The sequence below is a fragment of the Mustela nivalis genome, assembly GCF_964662115.1.
Source record: "Mustela nivalis genome assembly, chromosome: 7".
Classification (NCBI taxonomy): Eukaryota; Metazoa; Chordata; class Mammalia; order Carnivora; family Mustelidae; genus Mustela; species Mustela nivalis.
The window spans coordinates 41485974-41507661 of record NC_139026.1 but is presented as its reverse complement, the minus strand read 5'-3'; the positions used below and the strand labels follow the sequence as shown (position 1 = coordinate 41507661).

The following is a 21688-nucleotide window of genomic DNA, read 5'->3' as shown; positions in this document are numbered from 1 at the left end:
CAAATCATTTGGGTTGACACCAGCTTTGTAAAGATCTAGCTCAGGCAAATGACTTCTGGTCTTATTCACCACCTACAAAAATATGAAAAAATCTATTCCTTTATTGGACTACTCTTATTAAGACGCAAATTTATAAGACTTAACCTGCGTTTGATAACTAATGAACATTCAATAAATGTAAGCTTTCCAGTTCTGTCCATTTTTAATTATCTCAGCACAGGGTCAATATTTCTGCAAAATAATTAGCTGAGATGATCGTTAAAATGTACAGAGTAACCAATAAATGTACCATGGTAACGTTAAGATGCTAACATTAAGGAAAACTGGGTAAGGGGCATTTTGGGAACTCTCTAGAGAGTAGCTCTACAACTTTTCTGTAAATCTAAAACTACAACTAAGTTCTTTAAAAGAGAAAGAGATTAATCCCCATGCCCAGATTCTGAACGAAGAGGTCAGAGAATGGACCCAAAAATCTCCATTCTAAACAAGAAACCCCAGCCCCTGACGTAGGTGATTCTTAAGACAATCAGATCACATTGAAAAAAACACAAGTTTCCGCTAATACCTCCATCAGTTTTGTTGGGTTTTGTGGGTTTTTTTTAAACTGCTCTCAACATTAAATCAATGAAAATTTTATTTATCAGACATGAAATTACTTTCTAAGAGTTCAGAAGAATTTCCATTTCTGGTAGTGACAAGCTAAATTATGCAGACCAACTCTGCATAAAATAATTCCAAGTCCAGAATAAACAGTTGCTGAAATCTTAAAAGCAATGTTTTAACTACTGAGAGGTAAAATCAAAAGGCCCAGACCTATCCAAGGTAGGAAATCTTTATAGCAACCCTCCACTTAAGCAAAATGCTATATTATCAGGGATGATAAACCAGTTCTCTTGGACAAATAAACTAGAATCACTTATCAGTGTTGTCCCAAAACCTCAAGCCATGAGCTTTAAATGGTCTGCCTCATCATGTTCCTAAGTATCTATACAACTGAATGAGAAAGGCACCTTCATTCTAGACCTCAAATAATTTATACAAGTAGTTTTCAAGAGCAGTAAGGGCAACAGAAAGAATACAATAGAAACCTGCCCCAAAGATTTAAATACTGTCAAAAGGACTATAAATAAACTTATAAACATAGACAAATGACAACCATGCTTACTGAGTTTGAAAATGCAGTGTCTGCAAAGAACAGCCATCTATTAAAGGTGATATAGCAAATCCAGCAAAGAACGAGAGAACTTTGAGAAATAAAATAATGGAAATCAGGCCAAATGGGCAGGTTTATCAGTAGACTAAACACAGATGGAAAGATAATTGAGGGATGCAAGCTTAGAAGAAATCTTCCAAAATATGGCAGAGACTATAAAGGCTAGAAAATGGCACGTTTTATGGGTTTTAACTGATGTTAAAAGATATTTCAGTATACAATAGAGTCTAATGAAGATTTAATACAAGTTCTAGGAGTTAAGGAAAGAATGCACAAAATACTTGAAAAAAATGAAAAGCTAAGAGGGCCCCTGGGTGGCTCAGTCAGTTCAGCAGCTGCCTTTAGGCCCTAGGATGGAGTAAGGCATCGGGCTCCCTGCTTGGTGGGGAGCCTGCTTCTCCTTCTCCCTCTGCCTACTTGTGCTCTCTCTATGTCTCTGTCAAATAAATAAATAAAATCTTAAAAAAAAAAAAGAAAGAAAGAAAGAAAACCCAAGAATTTTCCAGAACTGATGGAAGATAGCCCTACAAATTCCACCAGAACTGATGGGGTTAGCCGTACAAATCCCAATCATGATAAATCAAAAAGAAACCTACACTTAGAAGTATCAGTGAAAAGGCAAGACATTAAAGACAAATCACCTCAAAAACACAGAGAAAATACTCAGCTTAAAGCCATAAAAGACACACAGCTACCTTCTCTTCAAAAGATGCAAAAGACAACAGAGTCCTCAATGTGCTAAAAATAGCCAAAGATCTTAGAATATTATAACTAAAACACCTTCTAAGAATGAATGTGAAACAGGTATTTTCTGGAAAATATGCCTCCAGCTCTCTCATATATTCTATTAAGTATATTCTTCAGGCAGAAGACAAATGATCCCAAATGGAAGAACTAATTTCCAAGAAGAAATGAGGGGCAAAAAGGATAAATTCATGTATCTAAATAAACATTTTTAAGTATCACCATTGTGTAGTGTTAAAAAATTAAAACTACCACAACATTAAGTCAGTGGTGAAGATAAATCAACTAAAGGTTCCCATTAAAAAGCGTCAGGCTGGATTTAAGAAAATCCAACGACATTCCATTTATAAGAAACCTATCTATAACATAAGGATATAGTTTTCCAGTAAAATATAATCCTAACCCAAAGAAAGCAGGTATAACTGTTATTAACATCTAAAAATCAAGTTTAAGGAAAAGCAATACTAGAAATAAAAAGGTCACTCTACAATAAAATAGTGTATTCACTACCTAGTATATGTAATGTGCAGATCTCAATTCAAAGATACTGTTCATTACAATGTGACTGAAGGCAAATCTTAACCTGAAAACTTGAACACACAAAAAATCTTCCACTGAAGAGGGGAAACAAGTCACTGAATTAAACCACAAACTGGTTATATTTTGTGCTCTTGTAGTAGTTGGATGTCCAGACATGTGTTACCAAATAACTTCTCACCATTCCAGAAAACCTGACTCTAAGTTCTTCTGACTTTCAATGAGAAGTAAAGAAAGTGAACATTTATGAAGCCTACTCAGTAAGGGACTAATAAGCTGAAAGGGTAGCATTTTAAATGGTACTAAAGAAACAGTGAAAGGCGCTATAGAAGCAGGCCACTAAATGTCACTAGCAAATGTATGAAAGCATAAAAGTATGGGCAGATTCACGCATGAAGACCCAGACTCTGTTTATCCTTACTCGACTATTCTAGGCTTTCCTCCTATCTACAGATAAAATACTAAGCAACCTGCTCAGCACACAAAAGTAAGAACCTAGTAATTAAAAATCTGACTTTCAAAACCCATATGATGTCATATCATCCAAAAAACCAAAGCACCTGCTCTATCTGCCTACTGTTACGTAGATTATACTGTAATAAAAAAGCTGATGTTCCTTTATATAAAATGACATACTTCATAGGGAAACAACCAATCATGAAAAATTACAAATGTTTTAAAGCAAGAATTCAAGGGAACCAATAAGATTCCGCTTACCCGAGACCTCACATCTCCCTCCAAATTCACTTTTAAGCAAATCTATATTTTAGACACTGTTCTTCTATAAATAATGTTTTCAGTGGTCCAAGGGCTTAATAATTGATTTGGCTCCAGCACAACCTCATAGTTAGAATATCCTATTCTTTAGGCTCACCAAATGGACTCCTATTTGAGATCACTATGGAACTTCTAGTCCAAGGGAGCTCAATTTTCTAGATTATCATCTGATCCCACAGCACAGAAACATACCTGGGTTGAACTGAAAATCTGGTGAATATTCACCAAGCAATAACAAACAAAACTAATTTATTCGCATAAGGGGAGAATTACACATACATACACACACACACACACACACACACCCCCAGACAAAAAGCTTAGGAACCATCACTCAACTACCATATTTAAACAAATTCAATGCTGAAGACCCCCTGACCATAAATAAATCCTGTTGCCTTTCCTTGGAGCACAGTGGAATCCAAAGAAGTGTGCTTATGAATTCCAAGCTGATGTATAGTGTAACAGTTTAAATCAAGGGAACCCCCTTTAAAAACCAATACAAAAGCCTCATGTAAGTCATCATTGCTCAGTTATATAACTTTGAAGAAGTCCTTTAACTGCTCTGTACCTCGGGTTCATATAAAATGCGGACACTACCTACTTCTACGAGCATTAAATTAGCTAGTAATACGAAGTAATTTGTGCTCTTACATTATTTTCCCCTGTTGTGTTCTTCTGTACCCTCTTTACCTTAGAAAATTAAGTATAATTAATTAAATCTAAGTTAGTTAAATGTAATAGGTTCTTCAAAATTACAACCCCCTTTCCCAATGAAAATTAAAATGTACAAAATTTCTGAACAAATAAAAATGTATCAAACCATGTAGTGAAAAAGGCAGGGTTGGTAACCAAAAGTACAGAGGCCACTTTGGATGCCAAGTGCAGCAATGTGATCTGGTACTCTGGTATCAATGTACAAAACAACTTACAAGGATGGGTGAAAGCAACAATGTTCACCTTCTAAAACCTACTCTGCCCAAAAAGGGGAACTTCTTATTCAGATGAAATTAGTAAGAACTGGCACTTAAAATCACCATTAAATGGGTCCTTGATGTAAAGAGTGTTAAATACTACTCTGTCCCCCACTTTTTTTTTTAACAGCATTCACTACAACTTAACATTTTATATCTAGCTAACCAATGCTTTTTTGCTGTTTTTAAAGACATTTTGTCCTAATAGATGCTAAAATACTCAAAGAATCAAATAAAAACACAAATAATGACAGGTTTGATTAGACTTGTAACCTGAATAGACTGATCATCAGTTTTCAAAACCGGTGATCAGGACTCATCCTCTCTCATCTTATTTTCATTAACATTTCAAATTTACAACTAATCAAAAAATGAGCAAAGATGTAGTATTTGATTTTGATATCTTCTTCATTCTTTAAGCCCAATAGATTCTGCCTCTTTTAGCCCCTTTTCCTACAAAAGGGCTTTTTAAAATATAATTTGGGGGGTTAGAATTCAGTCACCTGGAGACAATATGGACAAGTTGGGTAAGTAATAAAATGAGCAACAGCATTTTGGACTAAATTAATTCTGGTACAAGTGTTGGGTTTTTGGTTGTCATTTAAATCTCCAGCGAACAAGATCAGTCATGTGCCACATTTAGCATTGGCTTAGTATTTTGTCAACAGGCCCACTATCAAAAATAGGTACTTTGCAATAGGTAAAATTTACAGGTTTTTCAAACTGGTATGATGAATTTTTTGAAGTTGTATTTATCAAATTAACATAACATTGACCTGATAATCTATGAAGTCAAGGTTTCATAACCAATGTTTGATTCTATCTATCTTTCAAAGGATCAGTCTTCTTTTTTTCTTTTTAAAGATTTTATTTATTTGACAGACAGAGATGACAAGTAGGCAAAGAGGCAGGCAGAGAGAGAGAGTGGGGAAGCAGGCTCCCCGCTGAGCAAAGAGCCCAAAACCCTGGGATCAAGACCTGAGCAGAAGGCAGAGAGTACTTTAACCCACTGGGCCACCCAGGGTCCCCAGGACCAGTCTTCTTAGAAGTAAATTGCACATTTTAGATTTGGACCATTCACTGAACTTAATTTTTTAAAATTTGTATTTAATTTGAACTTCCAACAAACACGAGACTTAGGCCCAGAAGATCACTGTAAACCATTTATTTACCTCAACAATTTAAACAAGTTATTCTATATATAAGTTTTTCCCCTATCCAAAGGTAATGTGCATTTTAAGTACAGAAGTGTTAACGTAGGTTGACAAGAAAATAGGGCTTAAATATTACTTTTAAAAGATACGCTGATGCTACCTATCTTCAGAAACAGCAAATTCCGTTCTACAGCTCTTCTGAAACAAGGCAATGTTCAGAGACTTAAAAGTGCAGTCCTTACAGAACTAGTTACTAATCATTTATCAGTGATGATCTAAAATAGGGGCTCCTTGAGGACATTACGTGCCAGATTCGTTCTTTCTGTTCTCTGAAAGCCTAGCCCTCCCAAATAAGACCGCATTCCCGGCTCCCTTCACTGCCTCCTTTTATGAGTACTAGGAGCACTGACTACACAGCAGGCTACAAACCTGGCCCACTAAGTTTACATTAACGCCTATTTCCACCCACACTTCCTACGCCCAGCGCCCCCATTCATTTTAAAAACTAGTTAAGTAGCCACTTCTGGGAACTTCAATGAAGGAACTAATTTGAAAGAATGTGAAAGAAGTCCTAACAGAATTTAAGACATTAAAAACAAAAAATCGTTTTCTTCTTAGAACCGTTTACAGGATTAGATTAATTGGGATCACTTCTCCCCAGGTAATGAAATCCCGGTCAAGACACCTATCTAAATTCTAACTGTACTGGAGGTACACAAAAAAAAATCCCGTGTTAACAACAGCTAACACGACCCCTTCACAAGCGTTAATTCTTTAAAATCCTGGCAGTAGAGGCCATGCTTCATCACCCACCCAACACTCATACTTTCCTCTGTTACCAATAAAAGGTCAATAAAATAAGACCAAAGAGAAGCAGGTAGGAGTTTGAAAGCCAAAAGCTAGACTTGTTTACTCTTAATTTTCACATCCCACCACCCCTACAACTCCCAGTGAAGTGAGGACAACCCAGACCCCGTCTCCAATCAAGCCCAGGCGACGGCCACGTGTCTAGGGAAGCCTCCGGGGTTTCCCCTCCCAGCACCGTCGCCGCCTCCAGTGGGCGGAGAGCCCAGGAGCCTCGAAGCCTCCCCGCCCCCTCCGGGCCGCGTCCCTTCACATCCCCTCCCTCCCATCGGAATTCGCAGCCTCCGCCGTTCTCTCCATCCCCCAGCGGCCTCCCTCCGGGGATTATTTTTGAGGAAGCGGGGGCGTCGAGGAAGCGGTGGGCTACGCACTCGAACCCGGCCCGCACCCCGGCAGCCTTGAAGAGACAGCGGCCGTACCGCTCGGGACCGGGAGGCGAAACCGCGGCCTCGCTCCCGTCCGCGCGGAGAAGCCGGTGGGGCTCAAGGAACCTCGGCGCACACCAGCACGGCCCCCAGGCCTCGCAGGCCCCGCCGACCCCCCGCCGTCTCCTCAGCCGTTCCCGAGGAAAGCGCCAGCCAATCCCCGAGGCCCTCTCAGGCTACGGGGACGAAACTCCGCGGACGGCTCAGGCTCCGGCCTCACTGGACGACCCGGGAGGCCCCGGAGGCCAGAGGCCCTCACTCTCATTCCCCTGCCCCTTCCCTCCGCGCAGGCCGCCTGACTGATCCTACGTTCCCCTTTCCCTTTCAGACCCCCATCCGTTACCGGTGGCGAGCACGGGGAGCCAGGCGGTCGGAGCTGCGCAGGCAGTGACTCAGGGCGGCGGCGGGAGGAGCAGGAGGCGGCGCCGCGAGCAGATGGCGCTAAAAAAGACCCGAGAGCCCGCCGCTCGCGCTCATATACAATTAGCGTCAGCACGTAGGGCCCGCTCCGCTGCCCCCCCCCCAGGCCTCGCCGTCTCCTAGCAACGCGAGCGGGAGGCGGGCCCACGACGGGTTGCCTAGCGACAGAACTGTCCTTCTTCCTGGACGACCTCCACGCCCTCTGCGAGGTGCTTGGGGGTCCTCGGGTTCCCGCCTCGGCCCCCTGCTACGCGCAGCGCCATCTCTTTTCTCCCCGCTGCACAAGAAAAGAAATCACAACCCCTTAGGAACCCGGGAAGGCCCCTGACTCGCTCGCCTTGCCCCTGGCCCACCCCGTTCTCCTCTGCCTGGTGCATGGAGGCGTGAAGGCGGGGTGGGGCAGCTGCCGCCCGTTCCTATCCCGGCCTAATTCCTTCAACTCGGTGGTGCCGGGTAACCATTTTCCTTCCTCGCCCGTACTTTCCCCTAAGAACAACAGTTCTTTCCTCCTGACCACTTTGGCGGCGTCTTCTGCCGGTTTTGCGTCTCCTAACTCGGTGGGTCTCAGTGGCTTCCCGGCTGCCTCCTCATCCCTAACCTTCCATCCTTTTACCTTACGTGCAGTCCCTCATTTCTACTTCAGTTTTTTTGATGGATGAAAATGGCAATGTTTGTTTATTCTCTGGATGCTTTATAATGAGGACACTGTTGTTTCATCTTGCTGAATAAATAAATTTTATGTAAATCCTCAGGCCTGTGAAACATGGCTATTTTTCAACTGATGAGGGATTGACTAATGTTAACTCTTAAAACAGTGGTCCAAAAAGTGTGGCCCCCAGACGCGGTAAAAGAAGTCGGAGAAGTTGAAAGTCTTTCCATAATAATACTAAAACATTATCTGCCTTTTGCATTCTCATTCTCTCACAAGTGTTCAGTGGAGTTTTCCGGAGACTACATAACATGTGATATGGAAATATTGAAAAAGGAAGCAAATAATAAAATCCAGTCATCTGCAGTTAAACCAGATATTAAGGAAATTTGCAAAAACGTAAGACAGTGCCACTCAATTATTTTGTTTTGGAAAATAGTTACTTTTCTTATATAAGATTCTTTTATGTTAATATTTGATTTATTGTTTTTAGGTGAAATAATGAATACTTTTAAATTAAATTTCTGTATCTGATATGATACATATTAGTATCTAGAATGCACCGGATAGTTTTCTGGCATCCCCAAGTTTTAGAGTTTTGGGATCTTGAAACCAAAAAGTTCAAGAACTTCTTCTCTACATGCTCATTCCTTTACATTTCAAACTGCCTGAAGTCATCTATTGTAATGCTCATGTTTAACAACTATATCCCATTTTAAAGCACATAGATTTTCTTTTGTCATCTCCAATCTCATTAAATTTAGTTGCCTTGGGTGCCTGGGTGACTCAGGCCTTAAGGATCTGCCTTTGGCTCAGGTCATGATCCCAGGGTCCTCTGATCCAGCCCCACATCCGGCTCCCTGCCAATGGGAAGCCTGCTTTTCCCTCTCCCTCTGCCTGCTGCTACTCCCCTTCTTCCAGTGTATCTTAGCCAATCTAAGAAATGAAACCCTAGTAAATTGCTAATAATACATGTCTTTTAATATAATCGTTTAAACCATAGTTTGTAAATCTAAAATTCTACCATTTAAATCAAGGGAAGGTCAATCATTTATACATTCCTTTGGGATAGTTCCAAATGTATGTTGGGAACAAGGTAAGACACTGGCAATATAACATTAAGAAAGACAAGTTTCTTGGTATTACTGAACTTATGATTTAGTGAGGTAAGGCATGTGACAGTAATGAAATAATTTTATTTTTTTAATATTTTATTTATTTATTTTAGAGAGAGAACCAGAGGTGGGAGGCGGGTGGCACAGAGGGAGAGGAAGAGGATCTCAAGCAGATTCTGTACTGAGCCTAGACCCTATGTAGGGCTGGATCTCACAACCCTGAGATCATGACCTGACCTGAGCTGAAACCAGGAGTCAGATACCTGACTGAGCCACCCAGGTGCCCCTGAAATAATTTTAGATATAAATGAGTAAAGGCTCTGGAGAAAAGAAATGAGACATAGGGGTAGAAAGTAACTAACCTGAAGATACCATTGAGTTTTTCACATTGACTCCTCTTAGACCCTCTAAACCCATAATGCAGTTAACACATCTAACTTAATTACAGTAAATGGTAGCCCTGGTCACTGATCATGAACCATGCTGAACTTTGAGTTAAACTTCCTTTTTTTCTTCATCCCCCATTATTTTCGTTTGGTTGATTTTTAAGTCATTGTAGCCTAGTGGTTAAGAAGTGCAGCTTTGGAATCAAGCATCCCAATTTTCATCCCAATTTTGTTGTGAAAGCTTAAACAATGTGTAAGTTGCTTAACATGATACCTGATGGAGAATTAACACCAAATAAAAGTTAAACATTATAAACTTCTTACTGAGGTTTTGTTTTGTTTTTGTTTTATTTAAAGATTGAGGGAATTCCCCTGAAGTCTTCTATTACTATCTGACACTATTTTTGTGAAATATTTTATCAAAAACTATCTGTCACAAATTTTAAATCATTTTTCCTGAGCTGAAATAATCCACAGCAATTACCACAAAAGTATATTCCACATTTCTAAATATTGGATACAGACATTATAGAAATCAACCAGACAAATCGATGACAGAAATGATTTCTTAAATATGCTACGTCTGTATTTCAACCCTTAAGCAGTAGAAAAGCCCATAGGCTTGAAAGTCAGAGAAGCATAGTTTCATCCCAACATTCTGTGACCTTGCAAAAGTACTTACACACTTCGACCCTTATGATTCTCCATCTGTAAAATGCATTAATAATTCTAATAAAATCAGCCTCTTCATTAGCATGGAAAAGAGAAATATATGTCAGTCCAGTCCCCAGAGCAATGATTTACACTTAATAATAAATAAATAAATATTTATTTATTTATTTATTTTCACCCATCTCAATTAATCAGCATGTAAAAAAGTCTAATGGTACCAATAATTATTATCACATAAAAACTGCACAAGATACATTTAAGTAACCGTTATCTTAGTTTTGATTCTAGATAGTTTTATTTTTTCCTTTTTCCCAAAAATTATATAAATGCAACATAAAATCAAAATTCTAGTGGGAAATTCTGGACAAGTTGCCTTAAATTTCTCTCTCTACATCCAAAAACAGATTAATAGATTTTCATTTGAAAATATCTTTATTCTGCTATCATTTTTAATTGAAATTTATATTAAAATGATTATAAAGTCATACAGCTATACAAAATAACACAGAAAGATCTGTGTAAATTTTACCCAGTTTACCACAATAGTAACAACAATTCACAATCTTAATTCAAATTCCCCCAGTTTCACTTGGATCCACTGGCGTGTGTTTGTGTTTAATTCTATACAATGTTACCATATGTGCGTTTGTATCTGTCACCACAGGCAAAATACACAGGCGCCCCTTTTATGTTGCCCTTTGATAATAGTATTTATTTTCTAATTTGCATAAAAAATCTGTGTCTTCCTTCCCATATTTTACTTTTTTTTTCCTGCTTCACAAATACTTAGGCAGAAAATAGGCCATTCCTTTGTGTGGGTCTTCAATAGCTCTTACCTTAACTATTTGCAATAATAACTTTGCAATTGGTCTCCCTAATAATGACCTCTTATTCCTCTGATCTGTATTGCCAAAGTTATGGTTCTAAATACAAGTCCAGGGGCGCCTGGGTGTCTCAGTGGGTTGAGCCGCTGCCTTCGGCTCAGGTCATGATCTCAGGGTCCTGGGATCGAGTCCCACATCGGGCTCTCTGCTCAGCAGGGAGCCTGCTTCCTTCTCTCACTCTCTATCTGCCTGCCTCTCTGCCTACTTGTGATCTCTGTCTGTCAAATAAATAAAATCTTTAAAATCTTTAAAAATAAATAAATAAATAAATAAATACAAGTCCAGGGATGCCTGGGTGGCTCAGTTGGTTAAGTGTCTGCCTTCAGCTCAAGTCATGATTCTAGGATCCTGGGATTGAGTCCCCTTGTTTTGCAAGGAGCCTGCTTCTCCCTCTGCCTGCCTCTCCCCCTGATTATGCTCTCTCTCTCTCTCTGATAAATAAAATATTTTATAAATAAATAAATAACGATCAAATCTGCTTTGTCATAAAACCTGCAATGGCTCTTTAATGTCACATGACAAAAACAATGCCTACAAAGTCCATCTTAATCTGAATCCATTCTATTTTTCTAGCCATACCTCCCACTATCCACTGTCATGAACCCCATACATTATGACTTTGAACTACTCACCAGACCCTCAATACACCAAGTATTCTTATATCTTCTGTTTCCCCCTTCAACTTCTCTTTAGAAATCAAGCCCAAGTTTTTATCTTTCCTGGGGAATCTTCCCTAACTCACCAACGCAGATGTGGTTGCATACTCTTGTCTGTTTTCCAACAACTTTTTATGTATACATGTGTGTTCCCATGTTTCCTTCTCCCCGAACACACACTACATTAGATTATTAGTTACTACAGGGCAGTGTCCTTGTTTTTGTATACTCCTGTCTTGGATAATGACTAGCAGGGCAAAGGCATTCAATAAACATATGTTTGACAGAATGAAGTGAAAGTAAAGAAGCAAAGAAGAAAGCTAGTAAGGGAAGGAGAAAGGAAAGAAAAAAGTCATTGAAAACAAACTAGAAGTCATAATACTTTACTAAGTGATCCTTTTTTGAAGACAATTCCATCAATTCTATATTTGTCTATATGAGAAAATTTGACAATCTACTATGCAAGATTTTTGGATAAAGTTTAAATATTGTTTGGATATTTGTTTAGATATTATTTTCCTCATCTATGAAGCAATTTGTCGGTAAAAATAAATATTGAAATCTGAGATCATAAGAAATAAAGAATATAAATTTTATGGTATTATTTGGAGACAACTGCAGTGTCCATTGTTGGGAGAAGTTGGGAGAATAGTGAAATGTGGTGGATGCATATCATGGAATATTATGCAGCAGCATGTCTAATGTCATATGGCAACAGGAATAGATCTGTAAAATACAGTGCTTACAAAATAAAACCACAATTAGATATGATTACACACCTATTAGAATGGCTCAAATTAAAACAAAACACCTGGCTGATGGTATGAACTACTAGTAAAGATGTAGAACAACAAGAATTCTCATTTATTATTAGAATGAATACAAAATGGTACAGCCATTTTGAAAGAGAGTTTGCCAATTCCTTATAAAGTTAAATATACACTTACCATATGACCCAGTAGTCTCACTCCTGGCTATTTGCCCAGGTGAACTGGAAACTTATGTTCACACACACACACACACCTGGAGGTGACCATTTATGACAACTTATTCCTAATTGCCAAAAAATGGAAGCAATGAAGATACTGTTCACAGATGAATAGATAAATAAAATGTACAATGGAATACTACTCAGAAATAAGAAGGAACAAGCTATCAATATACCCAACAACATGGATTAATCTCAAATACACTTTGCCAAGTGAAAGAGATCATAATGAAAAGGCTATATATTATATAATTTCGCTTATACGACATATGAGGAGAGGCAACATTAAAGGGACAGAAGATATGCCAGTGCTTTCCAGGGGTTCAACAGGGTGAAGAGTTGACCCCAAAGGTCCTGCAGAGGAAAAGATTTTTTAGGGTAATAGAACTGTTCAATACTCTATCAGCAGTGAATGCACACAGACTTCATGCATTTCTCAAAATCATTTACTGTACTCACGTTTTTAAAAGTCGGCCAGGATGCTAAGGGATCTTACGATGGAATTCAGTCTAACAAGTTAATCTAACTGTATTATAAATATAAAATACAACCCCATTAGAGGTATAGGTAAAAAGGAACTTACTTTAGAAAACAGTATTTTGACTAAATACTGTAAGGCTAAAGGCAAAAACAGCCATACATAAACCTTGTATTCTATTTGGTAAATTTGTTTCTCATAGAGGTAAGTATTAGAACTTCTAAAACTAATCTAACTGTACAGTAGGTATTTATTTTCACTTGCCAGGGCTGCCTAACAAAGAACCAAACTGGGGGGCTTAAGCAACAGAAATGTTACTGTCTTGGGCACCTGGGTGGCTCAGTGGGTTAAGCCTCTGGCTTTGGCTCACTCAGCTCATGGTCTCAGGGCCTGGGATTGAGCCCCGCATCAGGCTCTCTGCTTGGCAAGGAGTCTACTTGCCCCCTCTCTCTGCCTGCCTCTCTGTCTACTTGTGATCTCTCGCCCTCTGTCAAATAAATAAATAAAATCTTAAAGAAAAAAAAAAAGAAATTTACTGTCTCAAAGTTTGAGAGAATAGAAGTCTGTAATCAAGGTTTTGGTATAGTTGTTCCCTTCTGAGTGCTATGAAGAAAGGATCTGTTCCAGGCCTTTCTCTTTGGCTTGTAGATGGCCTTCTTCTACCAGGATCTTCATATTGTTGTCCTTCTTTGAATGTGTTCATGCCCAAGTTCCCCTTTTTTATAAGGATACCAGTCGCATTGGATGAGGGCGCATTCTAATAACCTCATTTTACCTTGTTTTCCTCTTATCTCTATAAAGACTATCTCCAAGTAAGGTCACATTAGGAGGTACTAGGGGCTAGGAATTCAACATATGGACTTTGGGAGGACACCATTCAACCTGCAGTACCAGGGTCAAACAAACAAGTAAATAATTGTAGATAATGGGAGCCAGGTCCCTCAATATCAGAGAAAAAAAATCACAAATAAGCAAGGAGAGAAGGCTAAAATGAGCCCTGTGGTACTGGATTGGGCTAGAAATATCAGTATGAATTCATGTTTATAGATAGATAGATATGTACATACATAGGTTTAGTATATATACATTTATTTCCTAGCTCTGTCCACTGAGAGGGCCCAGAAGTAGTGACATTCTAGTAGCAATACGCATGCCCACCACCCAGATTTTGATTTCTAATTACCATTTTTCCAAGAGAAGGAGATACAGCTGATTCTAGGACTAAGGGAGGGAAAATACAAGATAAGTCTGAATTTCTTTATGTTACTATAAGTTCAAATAAACATAAAATAAAACTGATGGGGACATATCACAAGGACACAGAAGTCAATCTGAAAGAGCTCCTAATGGCCCCCAATGGCCAAAGCTCGAAAAATTCAGTAACAAAATAATGATAATATTGGATTATAACTCAAAGAATAAAATAAATATCCATGAGTCCATAATGACATAAAAACTATTGGGTGGCTTTAACTAAAATGATCGAGGTTAATATCATCAGTTATAAGTGGTGTTAATATCAAGTACTCCCTGATAGAATGAAGCAGGAATTAGTATTAAACAGATATATATTAAACACATGGTAATTGGGGGGGGGGGGTTAGAAGGGAATAAAATGAAGTATGAAAGTAAAAGGAAATCAATTTATTGACCTAGAAAGGTCTTATCTGGGAGTTAGGAGGAATACAAGATAAGTTTTAAAAAAGAGCACTGGGTGGCTCAGTGGGTTAAGCCTCTGCCTTCGGCTCAGGTCATGCTCTCAGAGTCCTAGGATCAAGTCCCACATCAGGCTATCTGCTTGGCAGGGAGTCTGCTTCCTCCTCTCTCTCTCTCTGTCTGCCTCTCTGCCTACTTGTGATCTCTGTCAAATAAATACATAAATCTTTAAAAAAAGAAAAGAAAAGAAAAGATAAAAAGGACAAAAAAAAATAAGAAGTAGATTGTGGCTGTGTATCTTTTGCCAATACTAGACATTCAATCTCTCTCATTTCTCACTATTGTCTCTCTGAAGAATCAACTTGTGATTCATATTTTGAAAAGTTAGTTCTTGAAGCTGGAAGAAGCAAAGAGTAGTAAAATTATATTCGTCATCAGTTGTGACAGAGTAAATTTGAATAATTGCAGGACACTAGAGATAAAATACAGAAGTAAATTAAGGAAAAATCAAGTCAACAGTAACAATAACTAAATGTCTTCAATGTGCCAGACACTGCCTTATAAAGTTTTACAACTATTAGCTCATTTAATCCTCACAACAACACTATGAGATACTCTTATGTTTATCCTTACGCTCCAGATGAGGAACTTCAGGTCCAGAGACATCCAGGATCTGTCCCTAGGCCACACAGCCCATAGGTGGCAGGGCCTTGATTTACATCTGCAGAGCCTGGCACCAGAGCCCAAGCCTGTAATTATCTCTTTTCTGGTTAAATACATAAGATGTCCCAGAATTCAAGGAATTCACTCTGAAAGAAACAGACATGTAACCAAGCAGCTATAATCCAACTGTAAGTGCTAGTAAGAGAGAAGCAAGTATCAGAAAAGATGTCACAGAAGTGACCTCTGAAACCAAACCTTGAAGGGGAGGTAAGAATTTGCTGTGTGATAAGAGCAGGACAGTATTTCTGGCAATAGAATGGCCATATCGAAGAAGTTTTGGTCTAGTTGTTCAAGGTCATGTGAGAAATACAGTATGGAATGCAAAAGCACTCAAACAATGACTTCCACCTTTGAGCACGGATTTCATAAACAGAAAAAGTCTAGCCAAGTCATGTAATGGGTTGGTACCAAGTATTTGTCAATTCAATTTGAGCCTATCGCTCTCACATACTTCGGGTATCAAACTGAACCTCTATTTAACTCCAGAAACGAAACTTCGTAGTAATGAAGGAGCCTTTACATAGTTTCACACCATCAAGTTTGTACTCCTTACAGGTCATGAACCAGATTAAATCTATTTTCCAAAATCTTATAAAACAATTTCTTTTAAACATTTTATTTATTTTATTTTTTTTTAAGATTTTTTATTTATTTGTCAGAGAGAGAGAGAGCACACAAGCACAGGCAGAGAGAGCGGCAGGCAGAGTCAGAGAGAGAAGCAGGCTCCCTGTGGAGCAAGGAGCCCGATGTGGGACTCGATTCCAGGAGGCTGGGATCATGACCTGAGCCGAAGGCAGCTGCTTAACCAACTGAGCCACCCAGTCGTCCCGATAAAACAATATCTTTTAAAAGGCACTTTTGAAAAACAGGTCACAAAAATCCAAGAGACAGTAACAAATAATCGGGACTGGGGCACAAACAGTATGGCTTTGCATGTGTTGGGTATTGTTCTCACTTGCCTTCATGTTTCAGCTCATTTACCTCCCACAACAGCCCTATAAGCTACCTATAAGGTAGCTACTTATTATCACTATTCTGTAGATGAGATCACTGAGGTACAGAGAGATTAAGTAATTTAACACAAAGTTGCAATCAGTCTGGTAACCAGTGGAGCCAGGATTCAACAGTCAGGTAATTCCAGCCTGCATAAAAAGAGCGAAGCTATATGGTTCTTGAATTCATTTCTTAACTCAACAAATGGTCTAGTATGACCGATCAGTGGTCACAAACCCGAACATCCACTGTTGCCAGGCCAGGGATGGATGGTGTGAAGTCAGCCGGGTGTAGGACAGCAAGGACTGCAAGGGACTGTGTGCAACAGGAGCCCAGAGGCCTCAGCAAAGCAGGCAGCCACTCCTGACCTCCAGCCAGTTGCGGCCACACGGCTTCGGTCTTATCAGATTTTCCAGTGTGTCCAGAGAAACTGACTTGCAGGTGCAATCTGCCAATTCAGGAGGAGCCCATAAACTGAGTTTAGTTCTTGACATGCTGTGTTGGAGATAGCTCTGACGGCTCCGGCAGTTAGGCGAATGGGCCGTTCAGGAGAATCATGGGGGAGGCAAATATGGATTTAGAAATCTTCATCACAAGGAGTACAGATGAGGATGGCCGTGGGAAAGGTAAGAGGAAAATAAAGGACCAGGAACTCCAGCATTTAAAAAGTTGGCAGAAGATAAAGAGTCAGCAAGAAAAACCTGTAATAGAAGGAAAGGCAGAGGAGACTAGTATCTGAGATGCCAAAGGAGAAAGGGGAATCAGTCTCATCCTGTGCAGAGTCAGTGTACTGATGTTCTTGGGTAGAAGGTGTCTCACACTTCAGTAAGAAGAACTATTATTACTAAGTTTAAAGAATAATTTTTTAAGGGCTCTTTTATCAAAAATTACTGCTAGAGGAGCAATCCGACACTTTCCTACTGCTGACCACTTTGATGGCTCTAATTTAAAACACAGAAGTATTTTACTTCCATTTTTTTCCAATTTCTGTGATATTTTGTTAGCGTAAGAAGTATAGTTCTGTTTCTTTGGGTGTTCTTTCTTTGTATCTGGCATGCTCTTAAGACATTTTGAAACTTCTGAAATAGTTACCAAATTTCAGCAGAACCACCAATAACAAAAACCGTGATTTTGTGGGAAAGCAATACCCATTTCGATTTAACAATTACATAAAAGCATTTTTCACACCTACAAGTTAAAACTTGGTTCACATCTCACAAATTATTTATAACTTTGCTCAGACATAATTTTAGAAGGAATTGAGGACCCCTTTGTCTATGAACAAGGAAAGCAAAGGAACCTATCTACTTGTTGGGTTTCCAGGGAGCCAGTAAATAAAACCCACTTTCCCTTCCTGAGTTAGAACCAACTGAAAGAGAGAGATGGAAGAGGCAAGCAAGTAGACATCAAAATAGTTCCCTTCTTACAGAGAACGTAGGCTGGAGAACACACTTTTATATCTGCAGCAGACTGGCTCTGCTCACACTTCCCCTCTGACTAACACAGGCTCCCCGGCAGTCACATGCCCTCCCATACCTTTAGCATAGCAGAATGCAGACCTTGATGGACAAGTTCTGAAAAAAATGGAGCCCAAAGGACGGACAGGGCTTGGCTTACCCAGTTCTTTCTCCCAAACTCCCTAGTTAGAGACAGCACTCCGTTTGCCCTGGGGATAAACAATCCAGAGGAAAGAGCAAAGCAGGTTTTTCTGCTGAAGTTTCTTCCACCCTAAAGCCTGAGGCCAGAGAAAGGGAAGTCACTTGTTAATACTCCCTACTGCCTTTCCTCCTTTCAAGTTCATCCTACAAAGCATCTCCTATTATCCTCACACAGCTAGCAAGTGACTAAACCTGGACTCAGACCCAGACCCTGTGATTTCAGAACAGCAATCTTCATATGGGAGGCTATGCCTTGGAGGTCTGTGGTTAAAAGGAATAATCCCATTTAAATTCATTGAGTGGGCAGTTAGGGAAGAGACAATAATGAAATAGCCCAAAAAGGCACAGTGTGGACTTAGGAGACCTCAGATATGGTTGCAACAATGTTACCAACTAATTGCTTGGCTATGGTCAAGTCACCACATTCTTTATAAACTTAGATTCTTCATTTGTAAAACCAGTTCAGCAAGTCCTGCCTTTCTACCAACCTAGAGGATCAAATAAGGTATCTCATAAAAATACTTTGAACCAGCAGCATGCTGTGTTAAAATATATAGTAGTTACTGGGGATAAAGTTATTACTTCAACAATATTAAGCAGAATAGGAAATAATATTAACCAGAATAGGAAAAAATAGGAATAGGAAAAGTGACTGTTTTTCGGAATGTTTACATTTGCAAAGCAGAAGCTGTAAAGGCAGGCAGATGTAGATTTAAATCCCAGAGTCCTCCACACACTAACTGAGTAAACCTGGACAAGTAATTTAATCTTTGTGAATCTTGAAGGGCATCAGAGCAATCTACCCCCAAATACTGCACTTTGACATAAGGATTATTTTGAGCCAAAGGCAATTGAAAACCAATTGAAAGATGCAGGAAGCGTTCTCTGCCCTTCCCTCCTTACCTAAAATCCAGGATATAAATTTCCCTTTGAGGAAGGTGCCCCTCCTGTACCTAATGAGAGAAGAATGGCTCCTATCTTCAAAGATGAGGGGCCAAGACCAAGATGAGTTTGCATAAACAGGCCTTACTAAAATAGCCCTTATCTCCCATTATTTTTCCTACATATTTCCCCACAATCTGTCATCCCTTAATGACAAATTCTCTTTTCTTAGTTAAGAAGGGTATAAAAGTTCTCAAGTATAACTGCTTCTTGGAGTTGTGCCATAAACTCCTGTGCACGTAAATATGAATAAAAATTGTCTGCATTTTCACCTGTTAATCTGTCTTTAGTTAGTTTAAGTCACAGGCCACCATGTGCTGAACCCAAGAGAGCAGAGGAAAAGTTTTTCCTCCCTGACAAAAATTTTTCCTCCTCTTTTGCATATATGGAACGCTTATATCCTTTTTACCTAATAGGGTTTTGTGAAGATTATATAAAGGACCAATCACACAATTTATTTGATAAGTATTAATTTTCTTCCTCTTTTCTTGTTCTAAAGATCAATCTTACCCACAACAGGCTTTACCTTTTAATCAAGGGGCTTTTATGTGTATAAATCATCTGAATCATTAAAAAGTTCACGAGTAGTTTTTTTTGGGTTGATGGGATAATTATATAAACATGATTCCATGACTCAGCATTGTAGAGGATGTTAACAGCCATGCTTGATACTCCTAAGTAGTTTTCTTGAGTATCTGAATTTTAAAATATTAGTTCTTATCAAAATAATTAACCTGTGTAGCAAAAAAGTCTGCTTCTATTAGTTTCTAGCATAAGCACATAAATATACACTCATCATTAATTTACTTACTCAATTAGCAAAACTTTATTAAGCAATTGCTATGTCTAGTTTTGTAATGTTGGGAACATGATGTTATGATCTAGTTGGGGATCTATCCCAAATAAACATAATAAAAGGAAGAATATACTATAACAAGGAACAATAAACTATGAAAGTTGTGTAACCTAATGCCTTAATTCTCTCATCTTTAAGATGGAAATAACAATTTCTGATCCCACAGGACTGTTAAAATCATTATTAAGATAATGAAGTTGAAATTAGAAGAATGTTCCCCACACTCACAGGCCAATCAGCATGGGAAGGAAAATATCCCTTGGTAGAGACTAGTATTTACCCACTAAAATTCATTCTTTCCTTTCTAGGTTCCTGGCTGCCCTGCTAGACTAAATTCCTTAGCCTTCTGTATAAGACGAGACATAGTAAGAGATACAGTAAGAACAAGACAGAGAGAGCAAAAGAGAGATACAGAGGAAGAGAGGAGAGACAGAGAGACTCCAGATCTGTTACCATCTGGATAACTGAGCTAAAGAGTCAAGAGGAGGATCTAGAATTCATTCTGATGGGAAACCTCACAAGGTAACAGATTTGGAGTGTGCACACGCATTCTGGCTGTCCCTTGGAACTCGGAACTCGGGTTGCTGGGTGACTCTCTGGGAATACCACTCTAGGCTGAATGTTTGTGTCCCTGTGAAATTTATATGTTGAAACCTAACCCCTATCACGATGGCATTTGGAGGTGGGGCCTTTGGGAGGCGATTAGGTCATGAGGGTGGAGCTCTCATGAATGAGATTAATGCCCTCCTGAAGACTCCCGCTCTGCCACGTGAGGACACAGAAACAAGAACCAGGAAGCTAGTTCTCATCAGACACTGAATCTGGTGGCACCCTCACTTGGACTTCTCAGCCTCCAGAACTGAGAGAAATGAATGTTTGTTGTTTAAGCCACACAGTATGCGGTATTTTTGTTGTAGCAGCCTAAACAAACCAAATAAGACAGACATCAACCCCACCCCACACACAGACGCTCAGCTCTGTGGGACTTGGTGACAAAGGTTACCATGGGCAGCCCCGAGGCCATGCCTGAATGCTACTCTCTAGTAAATAACTGAAACTCTGGGAAAGGATTAAGGATGCTGTATCAGGCTGTGTGGAAAAAGAAAGACTAAGACTATGCAGATAGATAAACCCAAGAAAAGGGAAACCAGGTGAGGAACTAGAGATACCTCCAGAGTCTAGAGCTGTCTCACCCAGTGCTGCAGCTACTACTTGCACAGAACTATTGAGCACCAAAATGAGGCCCGGCTGAATTCAGATGCACTGTAAGCATGAAAATACGCATCGGAGTCCAAAGACAACACAAAGAAAGAATTGAAAATACTTCATTAATATTTTTGAATGCTAATTACATATTGAAATGATAATGTTTGGGCTCTACTGGGTTGAATAAAATGGATTATTAAAATCAATTGCACCTGTTCCTTTTAACTTTTTAAAATGTGACTACTAAAAATTTTAAAATCACACTTGTGGTTTGCATTGTCTCTCTCTTGGGGTACTGCACTAGACCAGGGATGAGCAAATTTAAGCTCGTAGGCCAAATTGTCTCCAAACCTTATTTAAAAAAAAAAAAAAAGTTTTATTGGAACACAGCCAAGTCTGTTTGCATAATATTTATGGCTGTTTTCCCTGTAACAGCAAGGTTGAGTTGTTGCAAAAGAGCCAAACCGTTCAAAGCCTAAATAAACTATTTACTATATGGCCATTTACAGAAAAAGTTCTCCAACCTCTGGTCTAGACTATGGGAAAAGTTTTATTTAGTGTACAGCTTAAAATGATTTCCTCTTGACTCCTATAATTTCTTTTAGCAACCCCAAGTTTAAGAAAATCTGAAATGATATAGGCTGCAATCGAATGCAAGGAAAAAATAAAGTCAAGACAATAGAAAATGGGATTCCCACCCCCCATTCATCCTTCTGCA

General features: G+C 39.2%; 2 protein-coding genes across 20 annotated transcripts in view; both read right to left on the bottom strand.

Moving 5' to 3' along the window:
* The window catches only part of NAP1L1 (nucleosome assembly protein 1 like 1), a 34414-nt gene extending 26561 nt beyond the window's left edge, over positions 1 to 7853 (bottom strand). For all 19 annotated transcript variants that reach the window (XR_014314151.1, XR_014314152.1, XR_014314153.1 and 16 more), the window contains exon 1: positions 7032 to 7853. The gene's annotated coding sequence lies outside the window, so the exon portion shown is untranslated. The remainder of the gene's footprint in view (positions 1 to 7031) is intronic.
* Positions 7854 to 16855: 9002 nt separating this feature from the next.
* Positions 16856 to 21688, bottom strand: part of LOC309869403 (uncharacterized protein) — a 141760-nt gene continuing 136927 nt past the window's right edge. The window contains exon 5 of the mRNA XM_082740494.1: positions 16856 to 17009. Within this exon, the coding sequence (XP_082596620.1) occupies positions 16899 to 17009 (111 nt within the window). The 3' untranslated portion in view covers positions 16856 to 16898. The remainder of the gene's footprint in view (positions 17010 to 21688) is intronic.